This window comes from Stegodyphus dumicola, chromosome 12 (genome assembly GCF_044657685.1).
Source record: "Stegodyphus dumicola isolate Sdum_Otavi_A_Nest chromosome 12, ASM4465768v1".
In the NCBI taxonomy this organism is placed as follows: Eukaryota; Metazoa; Arthropoda; class Arachnida; order Araneae; family Eresidae; genus Stegodyphus; species Stegodyphus dumicola.
The window spans coordinates 63,629,432-63,656,185 of record NC_140779.1 but is presented as its reverse complement, the minus strand read 5'-3'; the positions used below and the strand labels follow the sequence as shown (position 1 = coordinate 63,656,185).

The 26,754-nt window shown below is 34.1% G+C and overlaps 1 protein-coding gene across 2 annotated transcripts in view; it reads right to left on the bottom strand.

The window, feature by feature from the left end:
- LOC118200031 (locomotion-related protein Hikaru genki-like) overlaps positions 1-26,754 on the bottom strand; it is a 292,672-nt gene that overhangs the window by 71,904 nt on the left and 194,014 nt on the right. For both annotated transcript variants that reach the window (XM_085806489.1, XM_085806488.1), the window contains one exon: positions 12,807-13,064. In XM_085806489.1, coding sequence (XP_085662615.1) covers positions 12,807-13,064 — 258 coding nt within the window. The remainder of the gene's footprint in view (positions 1-12,806; positions 13,065-26,754) is intronic.

Here is a 26,754-nt window from a genome sequence, read left to right as displayed (position 1 = left end):
GTTAAAAGAAGCATGGGGTTTCTAGTTACATTTCTTTTAATTTCCTTTTCGGATTTTTTGACTCCTGACATTTCAGAAGTTACGCATGGGGAATCATGAAGAAACTTCTATGAAATTATTTTGTAATTAGCGTATGGAAACTGCATGGATAGAAAACAAAAAAATATTCTATTTACATAGCAATGTTGCATCACTAATCTTCATAATATTTATCTTTGTCAATTTATTTGGAATTTTTTTTTCTAAACACGATTTCCTTAAAATATATCTTTTAACTTTTCAAACTTCTCGTCTAGAGTACTTATGCAATTAATAGGAGAGACCACAGAAAATAGTTTGAAGAAATTTTTTTAACACGAAATTAGGTCCCGTTTGCACAGGAAAATGTATTTACGATTAAAATTACAAATCTGAATAGTTAAAGAATAGTAGATCTGAATAGTAGATTAAAATTACAAATCTGAATAGAAGTTCCTCCAGTCTACCTCAACCTTCGTAAATTTTAAAATGACTTGGTCTATGTTGAACTAGTAGTTGGATGTATAGTACAGTCTTGCTTATTAGACGTTAACAAGGCGGCAGAACGTCGGAGAAGCGAAAATGTTGGATAATAGGAAGGTGTTAAGGAAAAGGCCTATTAAACGTCAAACTATGTTATAATTTTATCACATATTACCAGGCTAATAATGATTTTTACAACAAAACAGGAAAATGTAACTGAAGAAATGGACTTAAAAAACATCACAGACATTTCTGAAGTTAAACATACACGTACAGTACTTTGAAGTTTAGACTTGTAATGATTAAAATAATTTTTAGATTGTAGTCTACTTTCTTGATGAATGCCATTTCTTGGTTGTCAAATCTCGCCATTTTTAAAGCATCACCATGTCTATTCCTGTAGCTTCTTCATGTTGCTCAATATATTTAATTGCAGTTTTTAGAGCCTTAATTCTGTCCTTAAGTGAACTTCTGCGAGGCTCAACAGTTGATAGATGATCTTGGTCTTTAATTTCGTTTCCTTCGCAGAAAGATCGATAATTTGTTCATCAGTTATTTCATACTGATCATCACCCTTCTTTCAACCTTCGGCCAGCCGAGCTGAACACGCTGAACACTGGTAATTCGGTTCGAGGTTCAAATCCCGCAAACGGGCTGGCCGCATGCGCGTTTTCGTAGTTTCCCTTAGAAAATCCTCCTCGAAGTTCCTATCCTTTCCTTTAGGCAGATAGTCCTCAAGTGCTTTCCCGTTATCACATAATCCAAACCAAACCAATCATCCAGCCAGCTTTTGATTTCTTGCAAAGATGAATCTTCACATCCAGGGATATTTTGCACTAAAGATAGAATGGTTTCTTCAGTTTCACCTGATTCCGATTTTATTTTCATCCTCGCCTAGCAATTTTTTCTATGTTTTGATAATTATTGTAGCCTTTACGTCAGTCCAGGCCCGTTCAACCCAATAAGCAGCATCATTTAACTGATGCATTTCAATTTTTCTATTATGTTTTGTCTTTCATCAATTTCTTCTATCCTTGGGATAGTTTCTTTTTATCGTTTCCAAAACGTCCTGATCCATTGGTTTGCATATGGAGGTTACATAGGGGGAAGACAGAAATATTGTCTTAAGGTCCCAATCTTGAAATTTCTCTGCGTCAGTGTGCCAGTGTGCGTTGAAGCCCATAAACGGCTTTTCTGGGTAAATGATTTTCTTTTAAAATTTGTCTATGGAATCAATGAAGTCTTCGCAGAATCAGTCTTTAAAAATTTCACTGCTCATCCATGAGCTTTTCTGACTACAGTATTTTAAAGGAGAGAGGTTTTAGAAATTCTTTTAAAAGCTCTAGGATTTTGGAACTTTTCGGTCATTATAAGACCCATTTAGAGATTTGCTGTAGCATTACTGCAGGCTAAAATTGCTAGCCTTCCCTTACCACGCTTACAGTTATGGACTGACGCTTCGGTTTTCTCTGCAAGACTCATAATAGGTAGTATTTTGTAATTAAGGCCTGACTCATCACAGTTAAATATCTGGCCATCCATCAGGCTTTCAGTTTCAATTAATTCCCGAAATATTTTCTTGAATGCCTTCATTTCTTCCAAATTCAACAATAGTTTTTCACCACAAACATTTAACTTACGGATATCGCAGCGTTTCTTCAATCGGTCGAACCAATTGACACTTGCTGTCAAACATGAGTCCCCTTCCTTAAAATAATTACGAAAATACGACTTGTAAAATAGGCCGTAAAATAAGCTGTGCTGTAAAATAGGCCCTAAAATAAGGATACATTTGTGTACTGAAATATATGAAGCTACGCTCCCCTTTTTCATAGTCACATTCTCTCATAGTTTTTCTTTCTATTCGTTTCCTTTTCCAGTCTTCTACTGTTGCCAATGCTAAAGTCATCAGCTATCTTCTACATTTTATCTCCCTTGTCCAGTCTCTTGATTGCCTCAAGTTTTTGTTCCATCGATAGGATAACTTTCTTTTTGTCTCCATTCTTTCTCCACTTGAGTAAATTTCTTCTTTTAAACACCATAAAAAATTTGTCAAAATAGACCCCCATAAAACACCACACACAGACACATGCGCATGAAAAGTAACAGACCATAAACCGATCCGCACATAATGATTAACTACACTGCACTAAATGATAGACACGTGGGTTATAGTGTAAACAGGTGCACTATGCGACAAAGTCAAAATCAGCAACAATAACAACTAGGAAAAAAAAAAAAAAGCTACGTTCACAACTGGCATTTCTTGGAGTCGACTGACGGTTTCTTTTTGCGATGGTAAGTTAGATAAGCGATACTCTACTGTAAGTTGTAGCTTATATTAACTTTTAAAGAATTCAGTGTTCCCTGCTCATGCTTTTGTGGCGGAAGTGATTAGTACATCCAGAAGCATCCAGATCATCGAAAGATTCATGGTTCGATTCCCAGCATGAGTATGACAGATTTTTCATTTTATTTCTTTTTCAAAATACTCTAATAGTCTTCTAATCGGGGTTCTAACTAAACTATGGTGGATAATAAGGCCCATTACTTGGTTTTGTCCAAGTAAGGGGGGCAACTATTGGTCTTGCTTCTCCCTATGCTCACTTAAAGGGCAAACAGGAAGAAGCAGGACCACTATTATCCCATCCCTGCATGTGTGCTGTTGTAATGTAAGTATTTAGCACATATAGTCAGTGGCGTAAATAAGGGTATTGTAATGTATTTTGCAGTAATTTACAAAACAGACAATCTTCTTAGTAGAACATATATTTTATTTCTAGTTCACAGTGATAGACAAATTTCATACAATTCTTAAGTGGCAGAATTTTAACACTACTCCTAGATGGCAAAATCTTTAGAATACTAAATCTTTTTAAAACAATATCTCACGTTGCTGATGTTTTAATACAAATACGGCGTTGCCACTTACACAATAATTATACTTATTTATTAAATAACAAGATATTACAACCTCTCCCCCCTCCAGATAAACTTTAATTTATATTTTTATAAATTAAAGTTTACTTTTTTTTTTTTTTTTTGAAGGAACAAAATATTTTTTTATCTATACAGAGAAACAAATTATTTAATCAGGCCAGGGAGTACGACTTAGTGCGTCTACATTTTTATGGTTTTTACCACTTCGATGAACGATCGTGTAATTGTAGGGTTGTAGTACTAGTGCCCATCTCATAAGTCGTGGATTTAGACACACATTATTTTTGAGCCAAACTAAGGGATTATGATCGGTCATGATGAAGAATTTAGTATGCCCGTCTAAATAACATTGAAGTTTCTTTACAGCAAATATTATGGCGGCGCATTCCTTTTCTGTGGTAGAGTACTTTTTTTCAGTTTCTGTAAACTTCTTACTTAGGTATAATATTGGATGTTCATTGTCTCGTTCACCTTTTTGAGCTACAATGACACCCATACCAGAGTCTGAAACATCAATTTGCAAAATAAACTCCTTATTGAAATCAGGCGAGTGTGACAAAGGCTTTTGCGGCAGTTTTACTACTTCAACAACTCGCTCTTGTCTGTTTGAAAACTTCTCCTTGACTTGTATATCAACTCCAGAACTTGGCAATTCATCTAGAGCTTTTGACTGAGAATCGTTTAATTTTGTCAGTTCTTTCTATTCAGATAGTTTTTGCTTGTTGCGAGATGAACCTTTGTTCTTATCTGTTACTTGCATTCTCATTGAATGTGGCAACTTTGAGTATCCTTTATCATATTTATGCCTCTTTGCTAAGTTTTCTGACGCGAGCTTATATTCTGAATGTATTTTTAATTTCTCAGCTTTAGAAGCACCTTCATGAGTTCTTTTATAAGAATTTCTTTGATCTGCTGTTAACAAACTGTCAAACACGTCTTTGCTTTTTGGAGAAGAAGGAACTGGGGAACTTGTAGAGGAATAATCACACACACTATCTACAGAAGATGAATCAGCAGGTAAATAAGGCGAGTCAACTTCCATATAAATAACTTCAGTTTTCTCATGAAGAGATGAACGCTTAGATTGTTTGTCAGATTTCCGTGAAGCATTGACAGAAGCCTGACTTTTAGGAGGGTGAATACTGACCAAATTACCCTGAGTTTTAGCACTATTATTTGGTTATGGTTATGAATCAAAGTGGTGTAGTTCTGCATTTGATCCCTATATTTTTCAGGAATAACAATTACTTCATTTTCATTTCCATTTTTATCTAGTTTCTTTTTCATCAACAGCCCGTTCTCCTTTACTTTGAAATCATTTCCGAAAATTTCACTTTTAGCTTCGCTAAGCAATGAGGCTAGATCTCTGCTTTGATGCTGAGATTCAATTAATTCCTTTGAATTAGCATTAATTATTTTCTTAATTTCCTTGTCTTTCTCATCAGCTTGCGGTAAAATATCTTCGTCAGACTCAACAACAGACAGTTCTTCTTTTTTCCCCATTTCGGTGTCTCTACTTCGATCTCCTTCTCGAGATCGTTTTACTTGAGATCATGTCAAAACCGCATTTATCCTTTCTAAATTTAAGAATTGTTTATCTTTGAACAACTGAGCAGTTTTGTTACCCAATACATATCTGCCAGGATCATTTGTAACAACAGCTGCCTTTGTTTTTATATGACCAAGTTCACAATTAATTTCAACTTCAGCTAACGGTAGACACACTAAATGGTCATTTAAGAGATATTGTACCCAGACATGTTCTCCAATCATTTTTGCTTTATCTACATATTTTCGAGATATAACATCTACTGTGGCTCCTGTGTCTCGAAGAATAGGCATTTCATACCCATTAACTAAACCGTTAATTGTATACGTCTTTAATAAATCATCATTCGAAAATACGCAATTTATCTTTTCATTTGGTTTTAAGCGAGGGCACTGAGGCTTAAAATGTTCGTATGACCCACACTCGAAACAACGTGGTCGATATCTTTTGTCATATAAATTTTCTTGGTTCTTGTTTTGAAATTGATTTTTTTGTCGGTGATCTTTCTGGTATTTTGAATCGTCCCATTTATCAGAATGCTTAAAATGAGGCGGATGCTCTATTTTTTTCACAAAATTATCATAACGCGGTTTAAATGATCCTTTGTTAATTTTCTCAGTCTGATTGACAGAAAATTTCGGTTTTATTGTTTTCCTCACATCTTCAAAATCTTCAATTTTCTTAACTATTTCAGTAGGTGAAATGATGGTTGTCCATTGATCCATAAAATGTTCTTTGAAATCAAGAGAGGTACGCTTTTTTATTTGATCAACCAGCATGAGATCTTTTAGCTGTTCAAAAGTTTTAATGTTTAATCCGTTAAGCCATCCTTCTAAATAATTCTTTAATTCATAGTAGAAATCATACCAAGTACTTTCAGTAGATTTTTGGTGTTTATTAAATAGTTGTCGAAATTTTTCCGCACTTAATTTAAATCGTTGTAACAGTAAAGTTTTTACATATTCATACTTTTTCGCTTCCTCTTCTGGTTCTCTAGCAATAAGCTGAACAATGTCAGGAGGCAGTAATGAAATAAGTTGAGTCACTTGATTTTCAGCAGGTATATTCATTATTTTAGCTTGACGCTCAAATAACACCAGAAATAAACTTATTTCATCTTCTTTAGGGTTGAAACGTGGCATGACATCGTGAATTCTGATTTTTAAAGGTTGCTGAAGTAACTGTGTAGTTTCTGCCGGCTGTGCTGTGGCAGCCATTGCTTCCAGCTGAAGTTTCTGTAGCTCAAAGGCTCTAATTCGCTCTTCTCTTTCACGCTCTTCTTTTCTTTCCCTTTCTTCTCTTTCGCGTTTCTTTTCTCTTTCTTCTCTTTCGTGTTCCTTTTCTCTTTCTTCTCTTTCGCGTTCCTTTTCTCTTTCTTCTCTTTCGCGTTCTTTTTCTCTTTCTTCCCTTTCGCGTTCTTCTCTTCTTTCTCTTTCTTCTCTTTCACGTTCTTTTTCTCTTTCTTCTCTTTCACGTTCCTTTTCTCTTTCTTTTCTTTCACATTCTTCTTTTCGTTCCCTTTCTTCTCTAATTGCAGCCAGTAGTTCTCGAGTAAACTCCTCATCATAATCGGGACTTTCAGTAATCAGTTTATGCAATTGAGCAATCTTAAATTCAGGTTTTACGGTTAAACCTAACTCTTCTGCTAGTACTTTTAAATCCTGTTTTTTACTCCTAGCTAAGAATGACATGTTGACACAAGTTACTTTTAACAGGCTTCCTTTTGAAATTCAATCTAAAAGCTCGTACTTGTATTAAAAATATATAATTTCTGGCGAGATTTAATTTCTCGAATACGAAATTCACACTAACCAATTGGAGAGAATTATTTAAACAACTTTGCCAGGTTGGCACAAAATAATTTAATACTACGTCGGGTTGACGTTTAAACTCACTATTCACAAGCCTCGTTAGCTATAACTATATAAACACCTTTGCCAGTAAGGCAATACAATGGAATTTTACCAACGTCAGTTTGACGATTTTACTATCTATCACACGCCTGGATGGCGAGAACTAAGAAAAAACCTTTTGAAAAATTCTTCAGTATAATCAAATCACACTACGTCAGTTTGACGTTATTACTTATTTTCACGCGCCTGCTTGGCAACAAATTCAAAACCTCAGCTAGCAGTTCTTTTTTTTATAAATGCCGGGATGGCTTACACATATCATTTATCAACATAAAAATTCAATACAAATAAAAGTAAAGCATAAATAATAATTTCAAAATACTTCTTTACCACAAATATCAATTATAAATTTAAGCTGAATATTCTTAGTGTCAGTTATTTTAAACAAAATCTTACACGATAAACTATAATTCTGAAACAAAGTATTAAAATTCAATAAAAGCTTTTTTAAGAAAACCAAAAGTTAATCTTATCTTCAGAGATCAGCAATATCCTATTTTTGACAGTTTTTGCTCGGACTCAAGTTACAGAAGCACAGAAGATAACCTTTGAATGATCTGCTTCAAATCTGGCTTTAAAACGGCAGACTTCTTACATCTATTTATCCTTGAAATAAACAAACTTGGCAATTGGTATTAGCAAACTTGTTGTAAAAAATTCAGTAAATTTCTGGGATTAGGAGACCAGCACCATCGAAATTGATAATTGCACCCCTAGTTTCCAGTATCTCGGTGGAACCTCCAATTTATTAAGACTGTAATGTATTTTGCAGTAATTTACAAAACAGACAATCTTCTTAGTAGAACATATATTTTATTTCTAGTTCACAGTGATAGACAAATTTCATACAATTCTTAAGTGGCAGAATTTTAACACTACTCCTAGCTGGCAAAATCTTTAGAATACTAAATCTTTTTAAAACAATATCTCACGTTGCTGATGTTTTAATACAAATACGGCGTTGCCACTTACACAATAATTATACTTATTTATTAAATAACAAGATATTACAGTATGCAAAGAATGCCGTCGCATAGAGGCCCAAAGGCTTAGAGGGCCCTTGAATATTCTGCTGAACTAAATTAAAATTATTAAACTTAAAAGAAGACGCATTCTTTTATAAATATTATGACCAAGGGCAAAATGCCCCTATAAAAGTTGAATTCAGTGTTACATATACCAAACTGTCGGGTATCATATTTCAACGGAAATATCATTTTGACATTCCCTAATCCATTTGGACGGGTTTTTTTTTTTCGTGACGTCTGTATGTACGGACAGAATAAAGGACTGTTCTCTTAAAAAAAAAAAAAAGGATTATAAAATGGGCTTAAAATGGATTCAAAAGTGATTTTATTCGGGACATCTGTACGTTCGCATATACGTACATACGTATGTGTACAGAGAGATGTGTACATATATACACTGCTCGACATTGAAAATGCAACACCAAGAAGGAGTGATCAGAAAGTGATGAAATTTGGGAAAAAGACAGAGACAGCAAGTAGCAATAAGTGATCTTTATTTCAAAATGATAGTCAGACTACAGAGCGAGAACGGCGTCAGCTCAGTAGGATAAGTAATAAGTGACGGTGGACGTGGGCACTGTCCCTTTGCCGTAAAGATTAATCAGTACAGCACCACGTCCACCCTTATCTAAAGTTGGCTAGAGACATATAGGACCACCGCGGACAGCGATGCACGAAGAAACACGTCTAGGCATAATGTCAATAAGAGTGCGGATGGTGTCCTGAGGGATGGCTCTTCATTATCTTTCAACCATTTGCTACAATTCGTCTTATGAACGAGGCAGGGTCAAAGTCTGCAAACGGCGTCCAATCACATCCCCCGCATGTTCGATTGGTGATAGGTCAGGAGAGTACGGTGGGCAGGGAAGCATCTGTATACCTTGCAGAGCATGTTGCCAGATGCGAGTACTGTGTGGTCGGGCGTTATCCTGCTGAAAAATTGCATTAGGCAGTCCCTGAAGGTAGGGGATTGCCACCGTACGCAGTACATTATCCAAGTATCGTTAAGCCGTCACAGTGCCCTGAATACGAAGGAACTAGAGGGGACTTGGAATCGTACGCAATAGCGCCCCAAACCATTATGCCTCGTTGCCGCGCGATGGTGAGTTCCACAGTTGTTCCCGGATTAGATCTGCCTCCACGTCGACGCCACACGCGTATACGGCGACTGTCACTGGGTAGAAAAAAAGCGTCGTCATTTGAGAACACGACGTTTCGCCATTCTGTCATCCACATCGCTCCAGTCCGGCACCATTCTAAACATTGGCGTCTATGCCGGCACCATTCTAAACAATGGCAGTCTTCTTAACGGACGCCGTGAGTGCAGACCACGTTCAACCAATCGACGGAAAATGGTTCTGGTCGACACGGGAACATCCGGGGTATCTTGCACATGCTGCAGAATCGCGGTACAAGTGACTTGCGGGACCGCCACAGCTTGTCAGCGGATGCGTCAATCCACGCGCGCTGACGTCACTCTGGCTGCACCTGCACCCCTCTTTCTTCCCACATTTCCTTGTTCTAACCATGTTCGCCATAGCCGATGCACCGTGCTCGCATCCATGTGGGTATCAGCTGCGATTTAACGTAAGCACCCGCATTTCTCAGTCCGATCACCATACCCCTCGTAAAATCGTCTATCTACTGGAAGTGCCTTCGTTGACGGCGGCCTGGCATTCTCTCCTATTACACGCATCCTCCGGGACAAAACCAATTTTCTTCGATAATTCGTCTGGAAGAAATAAAGACAGGAATATTGCCCGTTCTGCACGTTCCATCCCTTATATCTTAATTCACGTGCGTCGGAGAGCTGCGCATTTCACATCATTCGCATAACTCAGTGACGTGCGCCTACTCTAAACTTTGTATAAATTTCTGACCACTCCTTCTTGGTGTTGCATTTTCAAGGTCCAGTAGTGTATATCGCGTAACTCAAAGACGATTAGCCGTAGAGCGTTGAAATTTTGTATATGGGAGTGCTAGTTGTGCACTTCACTTTTTTATTACAGTTGGCAGAATATATACCTACCCCCTTACGCGGCTGAAAAGTCCTTATCCGACCTTTATTTTCGCAGTCGTTGGTCGTAGTCATAGCTTTCCATTCAGAAATCTCTCAGGACGAAAAATGTTTTGGTAATGTCAAATTAAAAAATAATAATAATAAAAAAACATAATTTTCGACGAATAACCAAATTTAAATTTTCCTCCGGTCTTCCATTTGGGAAAGTGTTATACCCATGCAAAAAAATAAATTACAAGAAGTTTGACTTCTGGTGCAACAAAAACTGACCAGGATATTTAGTTCAAAATTTTCAATGATGTCAATTTCTTCTTGACTTCAGAGATCGGTTCATTAAATTAGAATCATTCAAGGAAGTAAGTTTAGATGAAGCGCAGCAGAAAATGTGTATAATTTAATCCAAGGAAGTCATTTGGTGTCCATATCAGATTTTTTAATTATTATCTGATCATCATCAAAATTTTGGCTCCTGGAATCATCGAATTTGGAGGGGGAGTACTGTAAATTTCATAGGAGGCCCAAAATTTTTTTGGCATGGGGGGACCCAAAAGTTCTAGTTACGCCACTGCATGCAGTTAGCAGTGGAAAATATGTGGCTCGAATGTTAGCTATGACATTCTTCAGTTTTCATATTTCTCTCATCCAGAGGACGAATTATCTGTGCAAACTTATAACTACGCCTTGAGCATTTCCTAATTTTTTTAAATCTAATGGCCAATGAGCCACCTAATTATGTCAACGAGTTATCACTTTTAAGAGTAAAGAAACATACAAATTGGAAATTTCAGTTTAATGTCTGATACTTGGTAGAACTTAAAATTAGAATTAAATATATTAGTGGTGTGGTGTATTTTAATTACACTAGGGCTATCCTAAGGGGAGGGATGCCTTCGTGGTGGAAGACTTTCTAAGGAAAACTGGCTCGTATACACGTTACACATGGGGAAAACCACGAAAAGCACCCATGCAGCCAGCCCGTTCGCGGGATTCGAACCTCGGACCGAACTACCAGTGTTCAACGACTTTACCGCTCGGCCGCTGGTGAGCCTTAAATATATTAGAAAAACTATTTAAAATAAGTGTAGAAAGTGCTAAATTAAAAAAAACTGCAATCTGATCTTGGTGGATATATTACTAGAACTTAGTATTAAAATAACAGGAGCTGACTGAAATATGTTTAGATGATTTCTTTTTTCCGTTATTAGATAAATCAGAGCTGTAATGGGTTTTATGTAGTTGTATATATCGATGGGCTATTAAGCCAACAGTTGGACAATCATAGTCTTCAGTATTTTATTGCTATGATTAGAAGCATGTGTACGGTCCAACCGTAGATGGTAGACCTTTTATCAGAAAAGTGTCAGAAAAATCCTGTTCCCATTTCCTCTTCTATACAAACACTTCTAACATTCTTCCTTTAGTATTAAATGGAAATTTTCTGACGAATTTTTTCTGACCTAATTTTTGCGCTTGCTGATCGCCTCCGCGTCCACGAGAGACTACAGGTACAAATAGGAGGCAACCAGAACTTAACCATTGGCTATACAGGTATAATTTCACCGCACTAACAGTGCAGGTCCGCCCCAGGTTTGATAGGGACAGTCCGAGGGTTTCAACCTCACTTTATCTAACACCAAAATGATTAGAGGACTTTTCGCTCTCCGGAGTTTTGAGCATTTCTATGACACTATACACTTACAAATATCCAAGCCTTCTCCGAGTTTCGAACCCAGGCCCATTGCTACAACAGCCAGCGTCTCTAACCTTATATCAGTTAGGGCGGCCTATTTAGTGATAAGAGATTTCTAGGTATTATCATCATTGAAAATGCAATTAATTAATTGAAAGAGTTCTTTTTCAGATCAACAAGAGAAGAACGTAATACCCGCAGGGCTGAAGAGGATATCACGAAGCTGTCTATTTTATCATTTAAAAAATGTGTAATTCAAAAGGCTGTGAAAAGCATAATTCAACGCGAAAGTTCAATATCTGAAACAGAAAAAGCATTCAGCTCTCACAGACTCATTTGTTTCTAAAAAACAGAATAAGTGTCAAACACTTTCAATCAATATGAATATATTATTTTGTATTACTAATTTTCAGCTTTTGTTGAATATTATTGGCCGCATTTAAACATTGGTGCTGATTTCAAGCGAAAGAGCTTATCATATTTTGAGGGGACAAATAATATTTCAAAACCGTTTCTTTTTTTTTTTTTACATTAAAAATACTGAATTTTACCATTTCACAAAATTAGGGATTAAAGTTCTAGACTGCTTTATAAAATTATTTTTCTTCATGTAATATCTGTGTGAACCATGGAGGAGGTTTTATTTTGCATTGTAAGTGATATCGTGCAACTAGCAGTTGCACGATCTGTTGTTTAACTTTGTTGAGGAACAACTGCTTTTTTTTCAGATATCCTAACTTTAGAAAGCTTAACTTTCTGTACATACAAACTCTAACTAAACTAAAATGTAGTAGATGATCATTCATCACCATCTGTATTTGGTCGACTGGTCCTAGTACATTTCTCAAATCCTTTAGTATAGTAGAATGTAATCTCATTTTTTTCCATATGTGCTCTTAAACTCACCCACACTAATAGCAGAAATCGGTGTTTCGAATAGCAAAGAAAGCACAATTAATTTATAACATCTCGTTTCAAAAAAATGTACTATTAAAAAAATTCATTAAGATGAAGAATCTTTTGAATAAAATGTTAAATTTCGATGTCAAGATTATTATTTATAATAAAAAAGTATACATTCCTCTTTTCAAATTAAGAACATTTTAAAATCTCAGGACCCTGCAGTGTGTTACTAGCAAAACTATCTTTTTATTGAAAAACTTACTTGAAAAGTTTCTTTGTATGCTAGTAGGTTGGCATATTGGAAGCGGTGCACTCCATTGTCCATTCCCGCATCGAATCGTAGACTGCCCGACGAACTTAAACATTCCCACTTCTGCACATCGTAGTTCTATAAGGCTGCCGTGGGCAAGTGCAACTTCACTTTCCAGGTTTAATTCTTTGCCTTCGAAGGACAGGATGACGTCAGGAGGCGGAGGGCTCAGGAAACATTGGCGAAGCATGGGTTGGAATTTCTTGCTGTCTAATCAAGAATAGAGATTTCACATATTACTTATATATTTGTATAATAAAAATATTACATTATAAAATATAATAAAACAACAGTAGATACATAATTCCAACTTGTATGACGAATATTTGGAGTTAAGCCCTCACATTGCTTGTGACCAGTATTTACATGATATTTCTCAGCTTAGTGTCGTTGTTTGTTTAGTAATTAGTCAATTTGTTAGAGTTAAGTTTTTGACTCTCTTAACCTCGCCTAATGTTTTAAATCTTGCACATATCCATATTTGACACTATAGAATTCCTCACTTCTACCCTGATGAATGAAGTGTCGAGGAACCTAATGAACTGCTAAACGATTTATGGCTTACTGCAAAGAACAGAAAGCGTAAACTCAAGAAGGGTTAATTACCCTTTTATTCACTCAAAATAAGATTAACAGTAGGCCTCCTTTCTTCGGGATTACAGCAAAGCCTCCACTTAGGCTTAAACTGAAAAGTAAGAAATAAGAACTAACTAATGACTAACTAAGAGATATAGTCGAAGCTAACACATTTCTAATGTAGTTGGCTCGTAATCTTAAACTATTCGGTGAACTTTCAAAAGTCAATAATAATACCGTCGAGTGTAACAACAGCTGAGAAAGGCGTAGCCCAAAGGCAAACACGCGCTACTCAAGATTCCTAACTCTCTCTCGAAGTTAGTTGAATTTTCCTTTAATTCTCTTTCTTGCTCATTTGCATTCAACGCGATTTTAAAAACTTATTCTTGTAGGGAGTTGTAGGTTGAAACGAGGTAACACAGGAAAGATGAACTAAATTAAAATAATTGTTATAAAATTAAAGTATACTTTATAACAGAATAATAAAATATGGGCCCGTGACACTTAGCTGACAATCACTTAGCCAAAGAGACATTTAATCAACAGGACATTTAGCCGACACAGACACTTAGCCGACAGGTCATTTAGCCGATACGGACAGTTAGCCGACAAGACATTTAGTCGACAAGGACACTGTAATGCCCATAACTCGAGACGGAGAAGGAAAAGCCTAACCAGCGGAATAATTAGTCCGACGGAGCAGGTGGTTTGTTGGGCGGAAGGAATAAAAAAAAAAAAAAAAAAAGAAACTTCCTGTTAACCCATTTCTTTTGTGTCTTCTGCAACCGCTGTTTCAGACCTTCAAACTCTCGTGAGCGTTACACACAAACATGTGTGTCTATTATAACTGTTGACAGTTTATTTTGTTTGTATTATATCAACGTATGTTCACAGCAAATTTTATTAAAATCTGTCCAGTAGGTTTGGAGATCGTAGATCAAATATGAAAATTCTCTTAATTTATTTCACCAGTGTATAAACAGGTTGACGAGAAAAAGACAGGTAGAGCAAAATTCTTTTTATTATGCGAGGATTATCTCAGATCATCCAGATAGCTGGCAAAGCAAATTCGAAAGCCATAATCACTGAGCAGAAATCTTAGCAGTGTAAAATAAACCAAAAGATGCGATCCAATTGGCTGACGGTGACTTCCAACTCCCTGACGGGCGCTGAAAGTTTCGATACACTTGTGGAAGCTTCTAAAAAACAAATCCAAGGGCTTCGAAAGTGCTTCTTCCGAAAACTACCAAAATTTTGCGAAGAAATCAAAATTCATCGCCAGCTTGAGATAAAATGCTTCGCCAAAGTTCGGAAGCAGGATTTATAATACAAATAATTTTATACATTTCTGTTTTTATTTCAGTTATCCTTACAATGTCCCACAGTAAATGACCACATATTCGAAACTAAGTAAAATATGCAGTAATCATAAGATCTCTAAACAAACTCTAATTATTTGCATAATTTCTGATCATCATATATTTTCATATATTTATTACAGAGTTGGTGTACCAGAGCTAAACTAATTGCAATAATAGTGAATAATTAGTACTTTTTTTAAATATATGATGAATGTTATTTCCTTGCTATGATTAAAAAAATAAAGAACATGGAGGAAGTAAAATTTGAAACATTTTATACGAAATGCGTGTTTTAAAAAGCTTTATTTTTTTTAAAATGATGTGTACAAAACGAAGCAGTTTCCTTCCCCTTTTTTGTGAAAGCCAATATAAAATCTAGAAAAATTAAAGTATTATGCGAAATGACTCAACCCCAAATATTTCGGATAAACGAGGTATTCTTAGTATTGTACACATTTCGCAAAATTTACACTTCATGCCTTAATAAACGTTTCTATCCAATGCCTGTCAGGCCTACAATTTATCGAATTTACATTCGTGAATTAATCTGATAAAACCGCCTACCCTAACATCTCCAGCTACAACTTCTTCCAGATCACTGCTTTAACACTCTTGAATAATTTGAACGGGTTTGTATTCTGAATTACGCCCGCATTATGGTCGAATATCTGCCATTTCATTCCAACAGTTGTTTCCATGGGATAGCCCTGTAAATCATTATTTCATTTAAGTCATGAAGCTGAAGGACGTGCTTTTAAAATTCTTTCCATTAGATAATTAATTAATATTTCATTCGTAGGGAGCCAAAATTGCATATGTCAGCTTAAAATATTTGTATTAAAATTTCTGTTAAGCAATTTAAAATTAAAATAAAAAGAAAAGCCGTTGATTGTTTTAATAAAAGGAATATAACGCTAACTAAATGGGAAAATGTCAGAATTAATAAACTTATTCAAAAATCTTTATTTCAGATCATGCTATTATTAATACTGCTAAATCTGTGACAGGTTTTGATATTTGAATGCGAGAATCGAAAGGTAGATATTTTGGCGGTCTAGATCATTTGCTAGGTTTTCTAAAGCTGAAAATGTTGAAATACGTAAATTAAACTCATCAACCCATTAACAGCTTAAATACTCACGCATATTTAAAGTAGATGCGTAGTAATCTTATTATCTACAAGATTTTACCATTGATACTCCATGTAATTAATCACTACTTTCAGGGAAATGGATAAAAATACAATAAGAAAATAACTTTCATCTATTTATCATTTTAATTTGTCTCTTTAAATAAGAAAATTAGATGAAACCTTCATCGCTTAGTGCTGTTTATGATCAAAAAGGCTCAACTTTCAAATTAATCATATCACAGAGAATGTGATATTTTAATTCCCTTATTATTTATAATTCATTTTTACCCTCAAAGGGAGACAGATGCATTTTTTTCGTCACAATGATTTTAAATTTACGAAAAGCCATTTACAGATATTACCATTTCAAATTACACTGTTTGTTTTTACTCTTCAGCTCGCTCTTTCATAAAGTATGATATTCATCATTAATAAAGATAAATACAACGCATTATCAAAACTGTTTCTTGCGGTAATTAATCAGGATCTGTAATGTGAAACTTTTGAATTAAATTTCGAAGAATTCCATTCGTTTTGAAGTGAAAAATATATTACAAGGTACCTTTTGTGGTTCCAAAAATAATCAATCCCTTTGGTTGTCGAGGCAGCGATATACATTCTTATAAAATGTATTTAAAAGAAGAAAAGCTTTTAAAACTTCCATTAAGAAAAATTAAACACGGGAAAAAGATAAAGAACGTTGTTGCATCAAAAAACATGTGTAAGATTTTAATGCTTAATTCGAAAAGGATGTACTAGATATTGCATAGCTTAGGTAATATTTCAATACATAGCGATCACTATGAAAACGAAAATATGATTTTGTGAAAACAATTCTTAATTTTCAATCAACCTTGGCTAAAGTAAGCACATATACAAACGATTTAAATGCGTTTTTAATATTTTTCTTTCAAATTTTCTACAATGCTCTTCATCTATTCAACAAAACTTTAAAACAAAATAGTGGAACAGTAGTCTGCTGATAGTTGAAGTATTTATAACACACTTAACATTTTCATGCTTCCCAGACTTGCGGAGCCTGTAGAGAACTGGATACTATTACTAGATGGTATTAATGTAAAATCCGTTACAAATTTCGATGATTGTGCAAGATATAATATTTTCATGTTCCAAAACGATGAACTGAAATAAAATGAAGACAGTTCTTGTCCCTACGAAGCCGGATCTAATACCTGCGGAAATTTATCTTTACGAGCCGTATGAAAAAGCGTTGTTAATGAACTCATTAAAATCTTCTCTTAAATTCAAAACTTTGTGCATCTGAAGGAACGAATGTCAATCTTTAACTGGAGGTACATGGTTGGCAAATTTTAGTGAAATATGTATTAGGCAATAATTATGAAGATTAAGAATTGGAGGCTCTCTTCAGTCCATCTGAACCCGAGGGTCCCTATAGCTCAATAATTACGAGGAGTATCATTGTTTGCGAAAGACGTTTATCTTTTACTTAAACCTTTTGTGAGGTTATTGCATTTTCACTTGGCGACCTTTCTAAGTTAGTCGCCAGTAACCACAAAATCCAGTATACACCTAATAGTGACTAATTAGGAAGAATCGTTATAGCAATTGCAATCATCATTCTTCGCTGTTCATCCTCAAGTGGGGTGCGGGAGTGAGACTTAGAAATAGAGAACAAGAAAGCTATGAATTTTACAGCTTTTATTAATTTACATAAGGCGCTACAAATTCCAAATAAAACATTTGGGCAGATAACAAGCATTAGTATGAACTACATTCATATGAGAAAGCATGACTGTACATGACACTCATAAGAAACAGAAGAGATATTAAGGATGCAAGAACATGATATAGGAAGCAGTGTAAAGCATTTATTAGGCGAAATTTAACAATACAATAATAGAGAAAGAATTAACTTTATAAGACTCTATAAATGTTTTAAGGATTTAGATAAATGATTGCTGCTTGATTGCGAGCCCAACTCATGGCTCACCATAGGACCTATGGGCTAACTTATGGGATCCTATGGGATAGACATCTAAGGATGTCTAACTCTTAGGGTCTCTAATCTATAGACGGCGTCTGTCGGAATAATATTTAAACATTGTGAGAGTGACCATACCTTAAGCTCAGTGGTTGTTTCTGGAAGTGTCAGTGTTAGTACAAAAATTGGTAGACACTTATAAAGTTTCGGTTAAGGTGTTCAAAGCTCTGAACATTTGCAGTCATTCATGCCTGATACTGATGCTGTATAGATTACCAAACATTTCCTAAGATACCTGTAGTTTCAAGGGAAGCTTGTTCAGTTAATCCAAACTCGAAGTGCATGTCTGTCAACTCAGCATAGGTGAATTAATATATATTCTCATTACGACGTCGTAAGTTATAATAGTGCCGCTCTTGTGCCGCTCTGGTTGGCTGACTTATAAGCACCCCCTATTTGTTTTTGATCCTGCTTTCCTATGTGAGTAAGATTCATGTCGATATCTTCTATCTTCTTTAAAAGTTTGCATTAATAGTTTAGAGTAGATTGATTAACTGAAAACAAAATATTTTTAAATAAAATTTTAATGTTTCCTGATTTAAAAAGTTTAGAAAATCTATATGGAATAGGCAAGGTATGAAAGTACATATTGCGTAGAATGCTTAAACAATATAGAGAATAACGAATTTTTGAAGTCAAAGGCTGAAACAATATTTCACACATTTCTTAGGCACTCTTATGCAGTGCCAAAAAGAAAAAACGGCATTATATAAAATACTACAGCTAATGATGTTAATTGGTCAGTTATTATGATTTTCTTCTTTGCATAGTCCTCACAAGAATGCAAATTCGTTATTGTATACCTAATTCAAGGTTTTTGAACATTTTAGAGCGAGCACTTCTGTCAGTCGCGCCTTGCAGTCACGTACTATCACCAGTTATTCCGGGTTTAGTATCTTGCTGGCGGATATATGAACCGTTATTTATCTTGAAACAGCTTTGTGTAGTCTTAGACTACGTAACGTGAATGTCAATTCAACTTTATCTCACGTTTATTTAAATGCCTGCAAGTAGCAGGGGTTCATCTGCAGCACAAGTATAGCACATTATGGAGTTAAATAAAAAATTATTCTAACTAGCTAACGTCTTGGCCAGTTGCTGCAGACTGAAGCGATAACTCGTTTTCCAATCTACTCGGGTCTGCAGGACATTTTTCTCGCAATGGCGGGCTCTAGCCGTTCATAGGCGTTGTCCACTCTAAGGCCGGAAGCAGTGGTTTCCTTATTATGGGGGCATCTAACAGGTGAACCACCTTTGCTCCTATGAAAGGGACGGACATCCACACCTTCTCCGGGATTCAAATTCGGACCACTTTTCAAATCCGGACATGGCTAGTCACTAACCACTTTCCCATCTGAGCAACGGGTAGGCAAGACATTGAGAGAGTTTGTAGACAAACTAGAACCTTACAATGTTTCTAGCGACACGTGTGGCAAGACACATGACTTTCGACGCTCGCCTCAAACGGGAGTTCTGCCATTTGCATTTCAGTTTTTCTTCAAAGTACTGAAATAAGTTACACTGAATTTGGTCTGTGAAAACTCTAGCCCGTAATGTACTGTATGAAAATGGAAAAGGAAGGTATTGTGTCCCGAAAGAAATTTTGCATGTTGACACGCAATGATGATTTTAAGATGAGTTAGCTTAAGTAGCCAGTGCTGCAAAAGTAAGTGTTTTCCTAACAGAAACTGCTTACCAGAAATTAACAAGAAAAAGACTAAGATGATTATTAAGAAGGAGCTATGGTATTGTTCGTTACTGAATACTTATAATGTGACATTAATGGAAAACAAATGTAAACTGATTTCTCCTGTTAAAGAAAATCTCGGAGCCATCGAATTGTATATCTCGTCTTTTCAATAAAAGCCTTTTCATGACTCTTTTAATACATTGCCTAAATAATTTTTGTTATTCTATATAATGCCTAGGTATTGCGTATAATTTCTAATGAAAATGTATATAAACGTAACTCATTTGTTCTGTACTTTACCCCCAAACACTAGGCATTCTATATATTTAAAATTAGTAAAAACAGAAATATCATTTTGCCGCCGAAATCGATAGAGCTTTGTTCAAAATCTATGCCAAAATAAGAATGCTGTTTTGTTTAATTTTAAATTTGCACTGGCAATGCTTCTCTTTCAATTTAGTATTCTATATATAGCCTAGATAATCAATAGAATACTTATTTTTCACATATAGCCGGTAACATATATGTTAAAAGCAACGTCTGGCTGAATATCTTTAAGATCATTTAAACTTTAAGTCACAGGCATATTCATAAACCTCTGGTTTCATAAATTAATGCTTTAACTATATTTCTCTAATTGATACATTTGTTTTAATCATGAAACTGAATACCAATTGCTATTTACTGTATTGTATGTTGATTATTATTTAACCCTATCTGTGGTTTCTGTCCATCTAAATAGTAAAAGTACACAAACAGAATGAGTAGATATAAAACGTCATAGTCAAGTAATTTTTATTTGTTTGTACGAAGTAAAGGAAGTATTGTAATCGCGAAACGTTTCAGGTATAGTATTTCAACAAAAGTATCCATTTGATCGCTCTCAGTTCGATTTGAACGATGCTTTTGTGACACATCTGCACGTATGGACAGTATAAAGGTCTCTTTTCCCCCAAACGGATTGTGAAATGAATTTAAAATGGACTCAAAAGAGATTTTTTCGTGACGTCTTTAGGTTTATACGTACTACGTATGAATATATCTCGCATAACTCAAAAATGGGCAGCCTCAGAAAGTTGAAATTTTGTATATGGGACTGCTATGACATATAGAAGTGAACTTCTTGTTTTGACTACAATCGGCCACATCAAAAGTATATAAACATAAGTTATTTTTATTCTTATATATTGATAAATTGTGCATTTTTTTTATTTAAAAGGGATTGAATTATACTGTTCTTATGTTCGGTTAAGATTTTTATGCCTTTAATTGCAATAGTTGTAGATAGTAGTATGCATGCAATAGTTGTAGAATCATTAACAATTTAAATATTGTTTAAGTTCGACTAAGCCTAACGAATCCGCCATTTGTTTACATCTGAAACATAGTAGTTTAGTGAATTAAGTCAGTTTCAGCACCAACTGCAGTGTCTTTTGCCAAGCGGAGCCAAAAGTTTTGTGCACTGAAAAATCTGACTTTCTGCCTAATTTTAATTAATTTAAATTCTAATTGTAAAAATTGTCTTTTTACCGACTTTTCAACTCTATTTGTTGTTTTAGGTTTTTCTGTATTTTACAGTGTTTAATAAAGATGTTGAGTTTTTATGCATTTTTTCTTTGCCGCGAAGTAAGAACTGAATTCACTGAATGAGAATAAAATTCGGGGAACGAAATGCAGCAAAATATGTCGATAATTTAATAGGCCGTACAAGGAAGTCATGTGGTGTCCAGATGAGATTTTTTTTCCTGATGCGCTTAAGAAAGCTTAAGAAACGCGAAATCTTTGAATTTAATGAATTTATTTACAGCGTGCAATCTTTGATAATAAGTCAAAGATAAGCATTTTTAATGTAAAATGGAACAATAATCTAATGTAAAAATGTAATAAAATATAATAAGTAAATAATTTCTTGCAACCCTATTTTAAAATTTCTGTTTTAAAAAACAGAGTATAGTACTGTCATAGAACACAACGGGCAGTCTGATTTAGAAAGGTGTACCTAGTATTGAGGACAAAATTTTGATGTTCTCGGAATAATAAACCATTTCCCAAAGAGTTCAATCCAAGACAAAACTAATGATGGTCAATGTCTTATTAGATAGGAAAAGGATTTTGTGTGTTAATAATAGAATACTTCTTTGTTTCCAACAACAAAGAATAGTACCCTTTATATTTTATTCTCTAAAAACATTTTAATCGTTATTAACAGTGGATAAAATTGTTCTTCGTTTTTTTTTCCATCAAACGGAACTTACCGCGCATTGAAGAATATATGATACTATAAGAAGTAAGGGAAAAAAACAACTAAAGAAAAAAAAAGCATAATGACTACAAAAATGTACTTATTCACAATAGTTTCATTGTTTTCTCTTCTCTTCAGTTTCAAGTCTTTTATATATTTCATACGACATCCTCATTCTCCATATTAGTTTTCTCGAAAAGTTCATTAGCTTTCAGTCTTTTTGTGTTAATTTTTTTTCCTTTCAGTTTTTAGCATAATATTCTTCAGTTCACAAACACTCCACATATTTTCATGCTTGAAAAAATTCTGTAGCCAGTTAAGGACGTTTTACTTCTTTTGTATTTTTTCCTTTATTAAACTATTCTCAGTTTTGACCCAAATTGTAATGCATCTTATAATTTTTTTTTTATGTGAAAAAGGAATTTTTTAAAGTAAAAAAATTCTACCATATTTTCAAAGAAAATTCTTTGCAGGATAATTACGTATCTCACAGAAAAATAATTGTAAAGTTTTTAGAATTAAACCTGAGAGTTTTACAAATAATTTGTAGAGATATTAGGTTAACTGGAAACAGGAGAGATGGAAAACGAGCAACGTCCTCACCGGGAATCGAACCGTGGACCTCTGGAATACTTCGCCAGCGTGCAGACCACCGCACCACGGAGGCATGCCAAGAAGGTGGGAGAAATACCTTATGAATTATTAAACTGATTATTTCTTCCTGTTTCGTTTAAACAGAGCAGAAACCGAGCCTGTTTATCATATATTCAATAAACCTCTACATTGGCTTCTTAGTTAGGTGCGAATACATGTCGAAGGAAAACATCATGAAGAAAACAACTGAAGGAGAAAACGTCGTAGTACAAAAACGTTCTGGGAAAAAAGTAGGTAAAAAAAAAAAATGCAGATCTAAAACATTGTGGTAGAAAATATCTTATTCAAAATAGCGCTTACAAAAACTATGCAGTTTTAAAACATAATGTTACTAAATATTATTGTAAAAAATAAAACACCTAGAAATTATCGCACTGTGCAAACATAATCAAAAACTTCTGACTGAAAAAAATATTAAGTGACTGAAAAAAATATTAAGTATATTAAGTAAAACATATTTTCGTTTAATGATTTGTGAGCACAAAGAGAATTAAGTAATATTTTTACTTCTCTATTTCCTATTTTTGTTTTAATTAATATAATTTTTCTGAAAAATAAACAAAAACTTAAGCATTCAAAATCTGGAAATAAGTAAAATTTAATGATATATATATAAAACAGTTAATGGAATTTTAAACTATTGTAGCTTACTCTTTCTAATGATTTTCTATACTACATTTGGAAGGAAACTTGAGCATTCAAAATCTGGAAATTAAAAAAACTTAATTTTATGTATAATAAACTCAATGGAATTTTAAACTTACATGCATTCGTCTTTCTAATCTTTTTTATGCTACATTTATATATGAAAATATACTAATAAGTTAGCATAAAAGTGTTAATTAAGAGTAGCAACGTAATTTAAAACTCCATTAACTGCTATACGTAACGTTAATTTTAACTCTTAATAATATCCAGACTTTTTTAATGCTTAGAGCTTCTTTCTTGGTTTTTCAGTGAAACATTATTTGTTAATACAAAATATGACACATAAAGGTAAAATATTGCTCAATTCATCTTGTGCTCATCAACAATCATGCGAAAAATTCACTTAAAATGTTTTCTATCAGAACACACACGTCTGTCAACACACGATCATTTGTAGGTGGCTTATTTTTTAAGAAAGTAATTTGCAAGAGAATATTTTAAAAATACAATGTTCTGCACCACTGTATTTTTACTACAATATTTTAGAATTGCGATATCATTTTATTATTTTCTTTTCTCCCACTATGTTTCGAACAACGAGGTTTCCCATTACGTTATTTTTCTCGCATCGTTTTCATACGAGCTGTTTTCGGTGGACACAGTTTCTTCAATTTTATGAAGAACGCTTAACTTCGATAAGTTAATATTTTATGGAAAAATTCTCATTAATTTCATTTTGATTCTTACTGAACGCTATTATGTATTCTTTCACAGATTCATGACTGACCGTAGTTTTCCGACCATGATAATTCGTCGTCACTTTGGTTGACAGCGACTAGTACTTTTCCCTATTTGTCCTTTAAAAGGTAAAGGATAACAGGAATTATTAAATTCTGCCCTAATTTTATTTCATAAATAAGTGATTAAAACATCCAAAAAGAAGTTGGAAGACATGTGGCTTGAATATCGGCAAGAGTATCATTAATTTTTCAGATTTCTTATTTTGAAGAGTTAAGATGGTCTCATCAAAGCACCGTTAGATGAGCATACATTTAAAGACAGGTAAAGCCGTGGAAGTGGGAAATAAAATATGACAGAAATACCAAAACTGAGATTTCATTCTTTTACAATTTTTATATATTTCTATTCATTTATGTGCTTTAATTCTGTTTAATTCAATTTATCTTAAGTATTGTAATCAGAAAAAATTCCAGGTATCATATTTCAACATAACTATCCATTTTGACTGCTATCGAATGCAATTTAATGATGTTTTTGCGTGACATCTATACGTAAGGATAGAATAAAGGACTCTTTTTTCCCAAACGATTATAAAATTCACTTAAAATGCATTAAAAATAGACTTTTACGCGGCATCTGTACGTACGTACGTGTGTATGTATGAATCTTTCATAACTCAAAAATGAGTAGTCTCAGAACGCTAAAATTTCGTACTTAGGACTGCTATAACATGTGATGTGCACCTTTGGTTATAGTTATAATCAGCCGCACCAAAAGTATATATATATATTGAAACTTAGCAAAATAGTGAATTAAGTTATCTCCTGCCTATTCAGTGTCTTTTTGCCGAGTGGGACCGAAAGTAAACTTTCAGTTTTGTGCAGCAAAAAAACTGCTTTCTTGCATGCTGGCCGAGTTGCTTGTTTTTACGTAGAAACCCTAATTTTAACGTAAAAATTATTTTTGTAATTGTTTTAACTGCATTTGCTGTTTTATATTTTTCAAGTTTTAATGAAGATATTTTAAGGTTTTATGTATTTTTGCCCTACCTCAGAGTGAGAATTGAGTTAATTGAATGGGAAAGATATCTCTAATGGATTTCGAGGAAACAAGTTTAAATGAATGGCAGCAAAAAATGCGTAAGATTTAATATTCCGTACAAGGAAGCCAGGTGGTTTCCGCATCAAATTTTTTTATTTATTACTCTTACTGAAATTCATCCCTTTTTTAAGTGCTAATATATTGCAGAAATGATAATTTTTCAAAGAAGAAGCCATAAATCGTCTTTTTAATTTATTTTAATTATTTTTAATTTTTTAATTTTTAGCCCAAAGGGACAATTTTCCCAGAAGGGCTATTATTTTCCCTTTGCATTTTGCGTTGGTTCACTATGAACTGCGTTTCACGTTTCAAATTGTTGCCACCAAATATTAGAGCCTTGCATTATATTTTAAAAAATTAAATAATGAAGAATCTGCATGAATGTATGTATGGTTCTCGTATTGAAAAAAAAAAAAAAAAAAACAAAACAAAAAAAAAAAAAACACGTTAACTAGAGACATCAAATTTTGAATAACGTAGTTCTTCACTTGAATATGAGCATCTAGAAAGCCAAATTTGGAATCTGGGATTTAGTTTATTATCTCTTTCATAGTTTGTAAAACTTTGACAAATGTTTTATTAACAAGCTCAACGATTTCAAAGCTAGCCATAGCAACAGTCTACCTATATATATATAAACTGTTTACAGCTTGCAAGACTGTTTATCAAAAATTGTAAAGATATGCTCTTTTTAAATATTTTGTGATATTGCTGTGGAATTAAAGTTTATGGTTTAAGTGCAAAGAACATAATATTTAATAAAGATAACACAAAAAACGTTTAAAAAACGCCCCTTTGGGGGTAGTATAAAATCTGAAAGCTTTTAGTTTTTAGTCTAAAGGGGCTTTGTCCCTGAAAGACTATTGTTTTCGTTTCGCGATTTTGCGTCGGAACCCTATAAGCCGCGTATCCGTTTTCAAACCGTTGCCACCAAGTACTACCCTGTATTATATTTGAAGAAATTAAATAATGAAGGATCTGTATAAATGTATGTATGTTTCTCGCATTGGGATAAAACAGCCGTACCTAGAGCCATCCAATTTTGAATGACGTACTTCTACTGCGAATGTGGGCATCTATCTGAAAGCCCAAATTTGAAATTTGGAATTTGTATTATGATCGATTTCATATTTTGTAAAGCTTTAACGATTTTTTGATTAACAAACTCAACGATTTAAAAGCGAGCAATGGTAACACTCTACGGAGGGGTCCTTTTTATCTCCAGCGCATGGAACTGTGTATCGGAAATTCTAAAGATATGCTCATTTTAAAATTATTTTGCGACATTGCTGTTAAAATGAATTTTATGGTTTAAGGGCAAAGAACATGATATTTAATAAAGGTAACACACAAAACGTTAAAAAAAAAACCTTTTTTTTTTTTTTTTGGTGTGTGTGTGTATGTTACAGAACGAAGTAACAATTAGAATACTATTCAAAGTAGTACTTAGAATAAGAAACAAATGCGATATAAAATGAAAGAATACAAAACAGCGAAACGGAGCACTACTTAAAATAAAAGATGAAGTAATACTTAGATTGTAAATGGCATTTCAAAGCTTTCAAGCTGAATTACCTACCAATACTTAGCTTTATTTTCTGTTTCTATTTCATTTTGAATAATAAGTCCTCGAATAAGCCAGTTTTGCTGTCGCCGGAAATCCAGCTTTTCGAAAGCACTGAATCTCTTCTGTCTTTAATTAGGCCTGAGGATTAGTGAGAAACTACAGTCA